The sequence below is a fragment of the Bombina bombina genome, chromosome 9 (assembly GCF_027579735.1).
Source record: "Bombina bombina isolate aBomBom1 chromosome 9, aBomBom1.pri, whole genome shotgun sequence".
In the NCBI taxonomy this organism is placed as follows: Eukaryota; Metazoa; Chordata; class Amphibia; order Anura; family Bombinatoridae; genus Bombina; species Bombina bombina.
The window spans coordinates 13,272,243-13,289,880 of NC_069507.1; the positions used below are offsets into that span (position 1 = coordinate 13,272,243).

General features: G+C 33.1%; 1 protein-coding gene across 1 annotated transcript in view; it reads left to right on the forward strand.

The window, feature by feature from the left end:
• Window positions 1–17,638, forward strand: part of ALOX5 (arachidonate 5-lipoxygenase) — a 160,569-nt gene that overhangs the window by 106,987 nt on the left and 35,944 nt on the right. Inside the window, exons 9-10 of the mRNA XM_053691881.1 lie at window positions 1,783–1,869; window positions 16,377–16,555. Coding sequence (XP_053547856.1) covers window positions 1,783–1,869; window positions 16,377–16,555 — 266 coding nt within the window. The remainder of the gene's footprint in view (window positions 1–1,782; window positions 1,870–16,376; window positions 16,556–17,638) is intronic.

Sequence of the window (17,638 nt, forward strand, 5' to 3'; positions counted from 1 at the left end):
ATGTACAGGTTGTGTGTGTGAGTAATGAGACAGCACCTGCTAGTTACATATGTGTAGTCTGCAGGGCTAAAGCACCAGTGATCAGTATAATAAGCGCTGCTCTCCTGCTGATGTACAGGTTGTGTGTGTGAGTAATGAGACAGCACCTGCTAGTTACATATATGTAGTCTGCAGAGCTAAAGCACCAGTGATCAGTATAATAAGCGCTGCTCTCCTGCTAATGTACAGGTTGTGTGTGTGTGTGAGTAATGAGACAGCACCTGCTAGTTACATATGTGTAGTCTGCAGAGCTAAAGCACCAGTGATCAGTATAATAAGCGCTGCTCTCCTGCTGATGTACAGGTTGTGTGTGTGAGTAATGAGACAGCACCTGCTAGTTACATACGTGTAGTCTGCAGGGCTAAAGCACCAGTGATCAGTATAATAAGCGCTGCTCTCCTGCTGATGTACAGGTTGTGTGTGTGAGTAATGAGACAGCACCTGCTAGTTACATACGTGTAGTCTGCAGGGCTAAAGCACCAGTGATCAGTATAATAAGCGCTGCTCTCCTGCTGATGTACAGGTTGTGTGTGAGAGTAATGAGACAGCACCTGCTAGTTACATATGTGCGTTATGATCTTTATAAATTATTTCATTCATTAGTGAAGACATTTTTGTATTATGTTATATACATTCTATATAGAGAATCTCTCACTTAAAGGGACATTATACACTCATTTTTTCTTTGCATAAATGTTTTGTAGATGATCTATTTATAAAGCCTATAAAGTTTTTTTTTTAAATTAATGTATAGTTTTGCTTATTTTTAAATAACATTGCTCTGATTTTCAGACTCCTAACCAAGCCCCAAAGTTTTATGTGAATACGCTCGACTACCTACTCCAGCTTGCTCCTGTTTGTGTAAAGGGTCTTTTCATATGCAAAAAAGGGGGAGGGGGGGAGTGTCTTATTTGTCACTTGCAGTGGGCTTTCCAGCTACCTTTTCAACAGAGCCAAACTGACAGCTTCTAAGTAAGTTTTTAAACAGTTTTATACTGGATTTTTATATCAGTATCTGTGCATATTATTCTTTATAGTAGTGTCTATTACATGCAGTTATATGAAAATGAGTGTATATTGTCCCTTTAAAGGGACATGAAACCCAACATTTTCTTTCATGATTCAGATAGAGAATATAATTTTAAATAACTTTCCAATTTCCTTATATTATGTAATTTGCTTCTTTCTCTTGTTATCCTTTGCTGAAATGTTTTTCTAGGCAAGCTCAGGAACAGCAAAGAACCTAGGTTCCAGCTGCTAATTGGTGGCTGAATATATATACAGCTTGTCATTGGCTCACCCATGTGAGCAGTTAGAAACCAGTAGTGCATTGCTGTTTCTTCAGCAAATGATAACAACAGAATGAAACAAATTAGATAATAGAAGTAGATTAGAAAGTTGTTTAAAATTGTATCCTTTATCTGAATCATGAAATAATTTGTTTGGGTTTCTTGTCCCTTTAATAACAGTTCAGCTTCAATTTAATATCAACCTGATTTTGCTGATAAGAAACTTAAGTAAATACATTTTGCTACACAGAGCAAGTTCTCATCTCAGGTTGCTGCACCATATTGGGGGCAGCCAGTGACAGATGACTGCAGATAATACAGATTTCTTCTCCCCTGAAGAATGAGTAAAAAAACGTGGCAGCTTGATGGGCATCAGATATATAAACATCTGCTGTTAAAAGAGTATTGTGTCATTGTATTAGTGCACTAACATTTATCCCACTGTGTCTGGCAGCTCCTGGTTCCGCACGTACGCTTCACCATCGCCATCAACACGAAGGCACGAGAACAGCTCATATGCGAATGCGGTTTGTTTGATAAGGTCTGAGTACTTATTATCTCTTTTGTTAGCTTAAACAGACTTGTATAGAGACATAGAATTTGACAGTAAATAAGAACCAAAAATGCCCATCAAGTCTACACATATTACATGTTACTTTTTACTTAGTATAGCCTTATGCATGTCAGATCAAGTCTTCCCCTATTACATGTTACTTATTACTTAGGCTAGCCTTATGCATGTCCCATCAAGTCTACACATATTACGTGTTACTTATTACTTAGTATAGCCTTATGCATGTCCTATCAAGTCTACACATATTACATGTTACTTATTACTTAGTATAGCCTTATACATGTCCCATCAAGTCTACACATATTACATGTTACTTATTACTTAGGCTAGCCTTATGTATGTCCCATCAAGTCTACACATATTACATGTTACTTATTACTTAGTATAGCCTTATGTATGTCCCATCAAGTCTACACATATTACATGTTACTTATTACTTAGTATAGCCTTATTCATGTCCCATCAAGTCTAGCCATATTACATGTTACTTATTACTTAGTATAGCCTTATGTATGTCCCATCAAGTCTATACATATTACATGTTACTTATTACTTAGTATAGCCTTATGTATGTCCCATCAAGTCTACACATATTACATGTTACTTATTACTTAGTATAGCCTTATGCATGTCCTATCAAGTCTACACATATTACATGTTACTTATTACTTAGGCTAGCCTTATACATGTCCCATCAAGTCTACACATATTACATGTTACTTATTACTTAGGCTAGCCTTATGTATGTCCCATCAAGTCTACACATATTACATGTTACTTATTACTTAATATAGCCTTATGTATGTCCCATCAAGTCTACACATATTCATGTTACTTATTACTTAGTATAGCCTTATGCATGTCCCATCAAGTCTACACATATTATATGTTACTATTATATGTTTCTTATTTCTTCGTATAGCCTTATGTATGTCCAATCAAGTCTACACATATTACGTTACTTATTACTTAGTATAGCCTTATGCATGTCAGATCAAGTCTACACATATTACTGTTACTTATTACTTAGTATAGCCTTATGTTTGTCCCATCAAGTCTACACATATTACATGTTACTTATTACTTAGTATAGCCTTATGCATGTCCCATCAAGTCTACACATATTACATGTTACTTATTACTTAGTATAAGCTTATTTATGTCCCATCAAGTCTACACATATTACTGTTACTTATTACTTAGTATAGCCTTATGCATGTCCCATCAAGTCTACCCCTATTACATGTTACTTATTACTTAGTATAGCCTTATGCATGTCCCATCAAGTCTACCCCTATTACATGTTACTTATTACTTAGTATAGCCTTATGCATGTCCCATCAAGTCTACACATATTACATGTTACTTATTACTTAGTATAGCCTTATGCATGTCCTATCAAGTCTACACATATTACATGTTACTTATTACTTAGTATAACCTTATGTATGTCCCATCAAGTCTACACATATTACATGTTACTTATTACTTAGTATAGCCTTATGCATGTCACATCAAGTCTACACATATTCATGTTACTTATTACTTAATATAGCCTTATGTATGTCCCATCAAGTCTACACATATTACATGTTACTTTTTACTTAGTATAGCCTTATGCATGTCAGATCAAGTCTACCCCTAGTACATGTTACTTATTACTTAGTATAGCCTTATGTATGTCCCATCAAGTCTACACATATTCATGTTACTTATTACTTAATATAGCCTTATGTATGTCCCATCAAGTCTACACATATTCATGTTACTTATTACTTAGTATAGCCTTATGCACGTCCCATCAAGTCTAAACATATTATATGTTACTATTATATGTTTCTTATTTCTTAGTATAGCCTTATGTTTGTCCAATCAAGTCTACACATATTACATGTTACTTATTATTTAGTATAGCCCTATGTATGTCCCATCAAGTCTACACATATTAAATGTTACTTATTACTTAGTATTGCCTTATGTATGTCCAATCAAGTCTACACATATTACATGTTACTTATTACTTAGTATAACCTTATGTATGTCCCATCAAGTCTACACATATTACATGTTACTTATTACTTAGTATAACCTTATGTATGTCCCATCAAGTCTACACATATTACATGTTACTTATTACTTAGTATAGCCTTATGTATGTCCCATCAAGTCTACACATTACATGTTACTTATTACTTAGTATAGCCTTATGCATGTCCCATCAAGTCTACACATATTAAATGTTACTTATTACTTAGTATAGCCTTATGTATGTCCCATCAAGTCTACACATATTACATGTTACTTATTACTTAGTATAGTCTTATGCATGTCCCATCAAGTCTACACATATTAAATGTTAATTATTACTTAGTATAGCCTTATGCATGTCAGATCAAGTCTACACATATTACATGTTACTTATTACTTAGTATAGCCTTATGTATGTCCCATCAAGTCTACACATATTACATGTTACTTATTACTTAGTATAGCCTTATGCATGTCCCATCACGTCTACACATATTACTGTTACTTATTACTTAGTATAGCCTTATGTATGTCCCATCAAGTCTATACATATTACATGTTACTTATTACTTAGTATAGCCTTATGTATGTCCCATCAAGTCTACACATATTACATGTTACTTATTACTTAGTATAGCCTTATGCATGTCCCATCAAGTCTACACATATTACATGTTACTTATTACTTAGGATAGCCTTATGCATGTCCCATCAAGTCTACACATATTACATGTTACTTATTACTTAGTATAGCCTTATGCATGTCACATCAAGTCTACACGTATTACATGTTACTTATTTCTTAGTATAGCCTTATGTACGTCCCATCAAGTCTACACATATTACGTTACTTATTACTTAGTATAGCCTTATGCATGTCCCATCAAGTCTACACATATTACATGTTACTTATTACTTAGTATAAGCTTATTTATGTCCCATCAAGTCTACACATATTACATGTTACTTATTACTTAGTATAGCCTTATGTATGTCCCATCAAGTCTACACATATTACATGTTACTTATTACTTAGTATAAGCTTATTTATGTCCCATCAAGTCTACACATATTACATGTTACTTTTTACTTAGTATAGCCTTATGCATGTCAGATCAAGTCTACCCCTAGTACATGTTACTTATTACTTAGTATAGCCTTATGTATGTCCCATCAAGTCTACACATATTCATGTTACTTATTACTTAATATAGCCTTATGTATGTCCCATCAAGTCTACACATATTCATGTTACTTATTACTTAGTATAGCCTTATGCACGTCCCATCAAGTCTAAACATATTATATGTTACTATTATATGTTTCTTATTTCTTAGTATAGCCTTATGTTTGTCCAATCAAGTCTACACATATTACATGTTACTTATTATTTAGTATAGCCCTATGTATGTCCCATCAAGTCTACACATATTAAATGTTACTTATTACTTAGTATAACCTTATGTATGTCCCATCAAGTCTACACATATTACATGTTACTTATTACTTAGTATAACCTTATGTATGTCCCATCAAGTCTACACATATTACATGTTACTTATTACTTAGTATAGCCTTATGTATGTCCCATCAAGTCTACACATTACATGTTACTTATTACTTAGTATAGCCTTATGCATGTCCCATCAAGTCTACACATATTAAATGTTACTTATTACTTAGTATAGCCTTATGTATGTCCCATCAAGTCTACACATATTACATGTTACTTATTACTTAGTATAGTCTTATGCATGTCCCATCAAGTCTACACATATTACATGTTACTTATTACTTAGTATAGCCTTATGCATGTCCCATCACGTCTACACATATTACTGTTACTTATTACTTAGTATAGCCTTATGTATGTCCCATCAAGTCTATACATATTACATGTTACTTATTACTTAGTATAGCCTTATGTATGTCCCATCAAGTCTACACATATTACATGTTACTTATTACTTAGTATAGCCTTATGCATGTCCCATCAAGTCTACACATATTACATGTTACTTATTACTTAGGATAGCCTTATGCATGTCCCATCAAGTCTACACATATTACATGTTACTTATTACTTAGTATAGCCTTATGCATGTCACATCAAGTCTACACGTATTACATGTTACTTATTACTTAGTATAGCCTTATGTACGTCCCATCAAGTCTACACATATTACGTTACTTATTACTTAGTATAGCCTTATGCATGTCCCATCAAGTCTACACATATTACATGTTACTTATTACTTAGTATAAGCTTATTTATGTCCCATCAAGTCTACACATATTACATGTTACTTATTACTTAGTATAGCCTTATGTATGTCCCATCAAGTCTACACATATTACATGTTACTTATTACTTAGTATAAGCTTATTTATGTCCCATCAAGTCTACACATATTACATGTTATATATTACTTAGGATAGCCTTATGTATGTCCCATCAAGTCTACACATATTACATGTTACTTATTACTTAGTATAGCCTTATGCATGTCCCATCAAGTCTACACATATTATATGTTACTATTATATGTTTCTTATTTCTTAGTATAGCCTTATGTATGTCCAATCAAGTCTACCCATATTACATGTTACTTATTACTTAGTATAGCCTTATGCATGTCCCATCAAGTCTACACATATTATATGTTACTATTATATGTTTCTTATTTCTTAGTATAGCCTTATGTATGTCCCATCAAGTCTACACATATTACATGTTATATATTACTTAGTATAGCCTTATGTATGTCCCATCAAGTCTACACATATTACATGTTATATATTACTTAGGATAGCCTTATGTATGTCCCATCAAGTCTACACATATTACATGTTATATATTACTTAGGATAGCCTTATATATGTCCCATCAAGTCTACACATATTACATGTTATATATTACTTAGGATAGCCTTATGTATGTCCCATCAAGTCTACACATATTACATGTTACTTATTACTTAGTATAACTTTATGCATGTCCCATCAAGTCTACACATATTACATGTTATATATTACTTAGGATAGCCTTATGTATGTCCCATCAAGTCTACACATATTACATGTTATATATTACTTAGGATAGCCTTATGTATGTCCCATCAAGTCTACACATATTAAATGTTACTTATTACTTAGTATAACCTTATGCATATCCCATCAAGTCTACAAATATTACATTACTTATTACTTAGTATAGCCTTATGTATGTCCCATCAAGTCTACACCTATTACATGTTACTTATTACTTAGTATAGCCTTATGTATGTCCCATCAAGTCTACCCATATTACATGTTACTTATTACTTAGTATAGCCTTATGTATGTCCCATCAAGTCTACACATATTACATGTTATATATTACTTAGGATAGCCTTATGTATGTCCCATCAAGTCTACACATATTACATGTTATATATTACTTAGGATAGCCTTATGTATGTCCCATCAAGTCTACACATATTACATGTTATATATTACTTAGGATAGCCTTATGTATGTCCCATCAAGTCTACACATATTAAATGTTACTTATTACTTAGTATAACCTTATGCATGTCCCATCAAGTCTACACATATTACATGTTACTTATTACTTAGTATAGCCTTATGTATGTCCCATCAAGTCTACACATATTACATGTTATATATTACTTAGTATAGCCTTATTTATGTCCTATCAAGTCTACACATATTACATGTTACTTATTACTTAGTATAGCCTTATGCATGTCCCATCAAGTCTACACATATTACATGTTACTTATTACTTAGTATAGCCTTATGCATGTCCCATCAAGTCTACACATATTACATGTTACTTATTACTTAGTATAGCCTTATTTATGTCCCATCAAGTCTACACCTATTACATGTTATATATTACTTAGTATAGTCTTATGTATGTCCCATCAAGTCTACACATATTACATGTTACTTATTACTTAGTATAACCTTATGCATGTCCCATCAAGTCTACACATATTACATGTTACTTATTACTTAGTATAAGCTTATGTATGTCCCATCAAGTCTACACATATTACATGTTACTTATTACTTAGTATAGCCTTATGTATGTCCCATCAAGTCTACACATATTACATGTTACTTATTACTTAGTATAGCCTTATGCATGTCCCATCAAGTCTACACATATTACATGTTACTTATTACTTAGTATAGCCTTATGTATGTCCCATCAAGTCTACACATATTACATGTTACTTATTACTTAGTATAGCCTTATGCATGTCCCATCAAGTCTACACATATTACATGTTACTTATTACTTAGTATAGCCTTATGTATGTCCCATCAAATCTACACATATTACATGTTACTTATTACTTAGGATAGCCTTATGCATGTCCCATCAAGTCTACACATATTACATGTTACTTATTACTTAGTATAAGCTTATGTATGTCCCATCAAGTCTACCCATATTACATGTTACTTATTACTTAGTATAGCCTTATGTATGTCCCATCAAGTCTACCCATATTACATGTTACTTATTACTTAGTATAGCCTTATATATGTCCCATCAAGTCTACACATATTAAATGTTACTTATTACTTAGTATAGCCTTATGTATGTCCCATCAAGTCTACACATATTACATGTTACTTATTACTTAGTATAACTTTATGCATGTCCCATCAAGTCTACACATATTACATGTTACTTATTACTTAGTATAACCTTATGCATGTCCCATCAAGTCTACACATATTACATGTTACTTATTACTTAGTATAAGCTTATGTATGTCCCATCAAGTCTACCCTTATTACATGTTACTTATTACTTAGTATAGCCTTATGTATGTCCCATCAAGTCTACCCATATTACATGTTACTTATTACTTAGTATAGCCTTATGTATGTCCCATCAAGTCTACACATATTACAGGTTACTTATTACTTAGTATAAGCTTATTTATGTCCCATCAAGTCTACACTTATTAAATGTTACTTATTACTTAGTATAACCTTATGTATGTCCCATCAAGTCTACACATATTAATTGTTACTTATTACTTAGTATAGCCTTATGTATGTCCTATCAAGTCTACATATATTACATGTTACTTATTACTTAGGATAGCCTTATGTATGTCCCATCAAGACTACATATATTACATGTTACTTATTACTTAGGATAGCCTTATGTATGTCCCATTAAGTCTACACATATTACATGTTACTTATTACTTAGTATAGCTGTATGTATGTCCTATCAAGTCTACACATATTACATGTTACTTATTACTTAGGATAGCCTTATGTATGTCCCATCAAGTCTACACATATTACATGTTACTTATTACTTAGTATAGCCTTATGTACGTCCCATCAAGTCTACACATATTACATGTTACTTATTACTTAGTATGGCCTTATGTATGTCCCATCAAGTCTACACATATTACATGTTACTTATTACTTAGTATAGCCTTATGTATGTCCCATCAGGTCTTCACATATTACATGTTACTTATTACTCAGTATAACCTTATGCATGTCCCATCAAGTCTACACATATTACTGTTACTTATTACTTAGTATAGCCTTAGGCATATCCCATCAAGTCTACACATATTACATGTTACTTATTACTTAGTATAACCTTATGTATGTCCCATCAAGTCTACACATATTACATGTTACTTATTAGTTAGTATAACTTTATGCATGTCCCATCAAGTCTACACATATTACATGTTACTTATTACTTAGTATAACTTTATGCATGTCCCATCAAGTCTACACATATTACATGTTACTTATTACTTAGTATAACTTTATGCATGTCCCATCAAGTCTACACATATTACATGTTACTTATTACTTAGTATAACTTTATGCATGTCCCACCAAGTCTACACATATTACAGGTTACTTATTACTTAGTATAGCCTTATGTATGTCCCATCAAGTCTACACATATTACATGTTATTTATTACTTAGTATAACTTTATGCATGTCCCATCAAGTCTACACGTATTACATGTTACTTATTACTTAGTATAACCTTATGTATGTCCCATCAAGTCTACACATATTAAATGTTACTTATTACTTAGTATAACCTTATGTATGTCCCATCAAGTCTACACATATTAAATGTTACTTATTACTTAGTATAACCTTATGTATGTCCCATCAAGACTACACATATTACATGTTACTTATTCCTTAGTATAGCCTTATGCACGTCCCATGAAGTCTACACATATTACATGTTACTTATTACTTAGGATAACCTTATGTATGTCACATCAAGTCTACACATATTACATGTTACTTATTACTTAGTATAGCCTTATGCTTGTCCCATCAAGTCTACACATATTACATGTTACTTATTACTTAGTATAGCCTTATGTATGTCCCATCAAGACTACACATATTACATGTTACTTATTACTTAGTATAGCCTTATGCTTGTCCCATCAAGTCTACACATATTACATGTTACTTATTACTTAGTATAGCCTTATGTATGTCCCATCAAGTCTACACATATTACATGTTACTTATTACTTAGTATAGCCTTATGCATGTCCCATCAAGTCTACACATATTACATGTTACTTATTACTTAGTATAACCTTATGTATGTCCCATCAAGTCTACACATATTACTGTTACTTATTACTTAGTATAGCCGTATGTATGTCATATCAAGTCTACACATATTACATACTTATTACTTAGTATAGCCTTATGCATGTCACATCAAGTCTACACATATTACATGTTACTTATTACTTAGTATAGCCTTATGTTTGTCCCATCAAGTCTACACATATTACATGTTACTTATTACTTAGTATAGCCTTATGCATGTCCCATCAAGTCTACACATATTACATGTTACTTATTACTTAGTATAACCTTATGTATGTCCCATCAAGTCTACACATATTACTGTTACTTATTACTTAGTATAGCCTTATGTATGTCCCATCAAGTCTACACATATTACATACTTATTACTTAGTATAGCCTTATGCATGTCACATCAAGTCTATATATATATTACATGTTACTTATTACTTAGGATAACCTTATGTATGTCCCATCAAGTCTACACATATTACATGTTACTTATTACTTAGTATAACCTTATGTATGTCCCATCAAGACTACACATATTACATGTTACTTATTACTTAGTATAGCCTTATGTATGTCCCCTCAAGTCTACACATATTACATGTTACTTATTACTTTGTATAGCCTTATGCATGTCACATCAAGTCTACACATATTACATGTTACTTATTACTTAGTATAGCCTTATGTATGTCACATCAAGTCTACACATATTACATGTTACTTATTACTTAGTATAGCTGTATGTATGTCCTATCAAGTCTACACATATTACATGTTACTTATTACTTAGTATAGCCTTATGTATGTCCCCTCAAGTCTACACATATTACATGTTACTTATTACTTTGTATAGCCTTATGCATGTCACATCAAGTCTACACATATTACATGTTACTTATTACTTAGTATAGCCTTATGTATGTCACATCAAGTCTACACATATTACATGTTACTTATTACTTAGTATAGCTGTATGTATGTCCTATCAAGTCTACACATATTACATGTTACTTATTACTTAGTATAGCCTTATGCATGTCCCATCAAGTCTACACATATTACATGTTACTTATTACTTAGTATAGCCTTATGCATGTCCCATCAAGTCTACACATATTACATGTTACTTATTACTTAGTATAGCCTTATTTATGTCCCATCAAGTCTACACCTATTACATGTTATATATTACTTAGTATAGTCTTATGTATGTCCCATCAAGTCTACACATATTACATGTTACTTATTACTTAGTATAACCTTATGCATGTCCCATCAAGTCTACACATATTAAATGTTACTTATTACTTAGTATAAGCTTATGTATGTCCCATCAAGTCTACACATATTACATGTTACTTATTACTTAGTATAGCCTTATGTATGTCCCATCAAGTCTACACATATTACATGTTACTTATTACTTAGTATAGCCTTATGCATGTCCCATCAAGTCTACACATATTACATGTTACTTATTACTTAGTATAGCCTTATGCATGTCCCATCAAGTCTACACATATTACATGTTACTTATTACTTAGTATAGCCTTATGTATGTCCCATCAAGTCTACACATATTACATGTTACTTATTACTTAGGATAGCCTTATGCATGTCCCATCAAGTCTACACATATTACATGTTACTTGTTACTTAGTATAACTTTATGCATGTCCCATCAAGTCTACACATATTACATGTTACTTATTACTTAGTATAACTTTATGCATGTCCCATCAAGTCTACACATATTACAGGTTACTTATTACTTAGTATAGCCTTATGTATGTCCCATCAAGTCTACACATATTACATGTTATTTATTACTTAGTATAACTTTATGCATGTCCCATCAAGTCTACACATATTACATGTTACTGATTACTTAGTATAACCTTATGTATGTCACATCAAGTCTACACATATTACATGTTACTTATTACTTAGTATAACCTTATGTATGTCACATCAAGTCTACACATATTACATGTTACTTATTACTTAGTATCACCTTATGTATGTCCCATCAAGTCTACACATATTAAATGTTACTTATTACTTAGTATAACCTTATGTATGTCCCATCAAGACTACACATATTACATGTTACTTATTCCTTAGTATAGCCTTATGCACGTCCCATTAAGTCTACACATATTACATGTTACTTATTACTTAGGATAACCTTATGTATGTCACATCAAGTCTACACATATTACATGTTACTTATTACTTAGTATAGCCTTATGCTTGTCCCATCAAGTCTACACATATTACATGTTACTTATTACTTAGTATAGCCTTATGTATGTCCCATCAAGTCTACACATATTACATGTTACTTATTACTTAGTATAGCCTTATGCATGTCCCATCAAGTCTACACATATTACATGTTACTTATTACTTAGTATAACCTTATGTATGTCCCATCAAGTCTACACATATTACTGTTACTTATTACTTAGTATAGCCTTATGTATGTCCCATCAAGTCTACACATATTACATACTTATTACTTAGTATAACCTTATGTATGTCCCATTAAGTCTACACATATTACATGTTACTTATTACTTAGTATAGCCTTATGTATGTCCCATCAAGTCTACACATATTACATGTTACTTATTACTTAGTATAACCTTATGTATGTCCCATCAAGACTACACATATTACATGTTACTTATTACTTAGTATAGCCTTATGTATGTCCCATCAAGTCTACACATATTACATGTTACTTATTACTTAGTATAACCTTATGTATGTCCCATCAAGACTACACATATTACATGTTAATTATTACTTAGGATAGCCTTATGCATGCCCCATCAAGTCTACACATATTACATGTTATATATTACTTAGTATAGCCTTATGCATGTCACATCAAGTCTACACATATTACATGTTACTTATTACTTAGTATAGCCTTATGTATGTCACATCAAGTCTACACATATTACATGTTACTTATTACTTAGTATAGCCTTATGTATGTCCCATCAAGTCTACACATATTACATGTTACTTATTACTTAGTATAGCCTTATGTATGTCACATCAAGTCTACACATATTACATGTTACTTATTACTTAGTATAGCCTTATGTATGTCCCATCAAGTCTACACATATTACATGTTACTTATTACTTAGTATAGCCTTATGTATGTCACATCAAGTCTACACATATTACATGTTACTTATTACTTAGTATAGCCTTATGTATGTCCCATCAAGTCTACACATATTACATGTTACTTATTACTTAGTATAGTCTTATGCATGTCCCTTCAAGTCTACACATATTACATGTTACTTATTACTTAGTATAGCCTTATGTATGTCACATCAAGTCTACACATATTACATGTTACTTATTACTTAGTATAGCCTTATGTATGTCCCATCAAGTCTACACATATTACATGTTACTTATTACTTAGTATAGCCTTATGTATGTCACATCAAGTCTACACATATTACATGTTACTTATTACTTAGTATAGCCTTATGTATGTCACATCAAGTCTATATATATATTACATGTTACTTATTACTTAGTATAGCCTTATGTATGTCACATCAAGTCTACACATATTACATGTTACTTATTACTTAGTATAGCCTTATGTATGTCCCATCAAGTCTACACATATTACATGTTACTTATTACTTAGTATAACCTTATGTATGTCCCATCAAGTCTACACATATTACATGTTACTTATTACTTAGTATAGCCTTATGTATGTCACATCACATCTACACATATTACATGTTACTTATTACTTAATATAGCCTTATGCATGTCCCATCAAGTCTACACATATTACATGTTACTTATTACTAAGTATAGCCTTATGTATGTCACATCAAGTCTACACATATTACATGTTACTTATTACTAAGTATAGCCTTATGTATGTCCCATCAAGTCTACACATATTACATGTTACTTATTACTAAGTATAGCCTTATGTATGTCACATCAAGTCTACACATATTACATGTTACTTATTACTTAGTATAGCCTTATGTATGTCACATCAAGTCTATATATATATTACATGTTACTTATTACTTAGTATAGCCTTATGTATGTCCCATCAAGTCTACACATATTACATGTTACTTATTACTAAGTATAGCCTTATGTATGTCACATCAAGTCTACACATATTAGTTACTTATTACTTAGTATAGCCTTATGTATGTCACATCAAGTCTACACATATTACATGTTACTTATTACTTAGTATAGCCTTATGTATGTCACATCAAGTCTACACATATTAGTTACTTATTACTTAGTATAACCTTATGTACGTCCCATCAAGACTACACATATTAGTTACTTATTACTTACGATAGCCTTATGTATGTCCCAGGCATTTTTAATTCCTTTACAGTCTTTCTGTCTACCACCTGAATTGTAAGTTAATTCCATGAATCCATCACACTTTCTATAAAAGAACAGCTTCCTCACATTTCTCCTGAATCTGTTACCTTCTAAGTTAAGATTGTGACCCCTTGTGACCCCCATTTGTTCTTTTTGAGGATAATGCTTTCATCTTCCACTTTATTAAGTCCCTTTATATATCTGAAGGTTTCTATCATGTCACCTCTTTCCCTTCTCTCCTCTAAACTATACATATTACTGTATTTAGGTCATAGTCTTTCTTTGTACATTTTATATTTTACTATGTACTATTTAGTAACCTCCATTGGACATTTTCTAGTTTATTTATATCTTTCTGAAGATATGGTCTCCAGAACTGTACACAGTATTCCAGATGTGGCCTAACTAATGATCTATTTCTTCTACTAATACCTCTCCCAATGCTGTAGGCCTCGCTTACCCTAATCTCATATATGTGTTGGGCACCTATTGAATGGGTCAGTTATGGGTATAAAATGAGGGGTTTAGATAACAAGTTACACACTCCTTGAGAAGTCACTGAAATAAATTAGACGTTATTGTCACCAGGGCATGAAATATCTATAGTTACACCAGAGATTAACAACTTCTAGCCCACTAAAGAGTTTAGCATATTCTATTAACACCTCTGTACAGGAACCCTTTGTCTGGCCCATTGGGGGCAAGTGAGGTTTATTTCCTTCAGAGAGGAAAACATTAAAAATATGTTCAGCAATAATGTTACTATAGACAAATGCTAATACATATAATTTTATAGAAATAGTAGAGTTCAAGGAAAGGTATTTCCCCTCTCTCAATAGCTGACAGCACATAAATGTATTAAGTCCTGACTGTTGGTTTTATTGTGCAGAGATCACTGTTTGTCTTCTGATTATTTTAGCCTTATCCAATAACACAACATTCAGTAGATACATTTTATATAGCTGAATCTATTAATCCACATATTCTGTAATTTGTTCCTTCATCAGTAGCTAAAATACAACCTTCTTTACATATTGCATCACTTAGGAACCTACTCTCTATTTTATGGAGTTATTTGATACTATATAACTGCACTTTTTCCCACCCTTATCTGGCTATTTAATGACATTATTATGACAATAGGGCACCCAAACCACAACTCTTCCCCATACACCGCAGCACTGAGTGCAGACACAATTTGTTACCCTGGATAGGATTACATAAAAAACAGCTTCTCTACAACAGACCCAAGAATCCACCATAATGTAAAACTGTGGGTATTAAATTGTGCCAGACATACAGAATAACTAAGACAAAGCTCATGGTCCCCTACACAGCACAGACTGAGTCTATAGAATTATTTACAGATGTTGCACCCACTTTGCAGGCGAACGCCACAGGGGGAGGAGGCCATGTGGAACTGGTGATACGGGCGATGGAGGAATTTAAGTATGGGTACTTGTGCTTCCCAGAATCCATACAACTCAGAGGGATGGAGAGCAAAAAAGATATTCCATATTACTTCTACAGGGACGATGGCATGATGGTCTGGGAAGCCGTAAAAAAGTATGTGGTGTTTTTTATTTTTTTATTTCTTTAGTTTTGTTGAAAAAATAAATAAATAAATTGCAGTATGCACTCCTGGTCTCCTGTCCCTCTGGGGGGTGACATGTGAGACTTACTGTAGCATTGCCCTATATACAGACAATCTCAGTATAACTGCAGTATGCATTCCTGATCTCCTGTCATTCTGGGGGTGACATGTGAGACTTACTGTAGCATAGCCTTATACACAGATAATCTCAGTATAAATGCAGTATACACTCCTGGTCTCCTGTCCCTCTGGGGATGACACGTGAGACTCTATAGCATTGCCCTATACAGAGCCAATCTCAGTATAACTGCAGTATGCACTCCTGGTCTCCTGTCCCTCTGGGGGTGACATGTGAGACTTACTGTAGCATTGCCCTATACACAGACAATCTCAGTATAACTGCAGTATGCACTCCTGGTCTCCTGTCCCTCTGGGGGTGACATGTGAGACTCCCTGTAGCATTGCCCTATACACAGGCAGACAATCTCAGTATAACTGCAGTATGCACTCCTGGTTTCCTGTCCCTCTGGGGATGACACGTGAGACTCTATAGCATTGCCCTATACACAGAGAATCTCAGTATAACTGTAGTATGCACTCCTGGTCTCCTGTCCTTCTGGGAGTGACACGTGAGACTCTATAGCATTGCCCTATACACAGACAATCTCAGTATAACTGCATTATGCACTCCTGGTCTCCTGTCCCTCTGGGAGTGACACATGAGACTCTATAGCATTACCCTATACACAGACAATCTCAGGATAACTGCATTATGCACTCCTGGTCTCCTGTCCCTCTGGGGGTGACATGTGAGACTCACTGTAGCATTGCCCTATACACAGACAATCTCAGTATAACTGCAGTATGCACTCCTGGTCTCCTGTCCCTCTGGGGGTGACATGTGAGACTCACTGTAGCATTGCCCTATACACAGACAATCTCAGTATAACTGCAGTATGCACTCCTGGTCTCCTGTCCCTCTGGGAGTGACACGTGAGACTCTATAGCATTACCCTATTCACAGACAATCTCAGTATAACTGCAGTATGCACTCC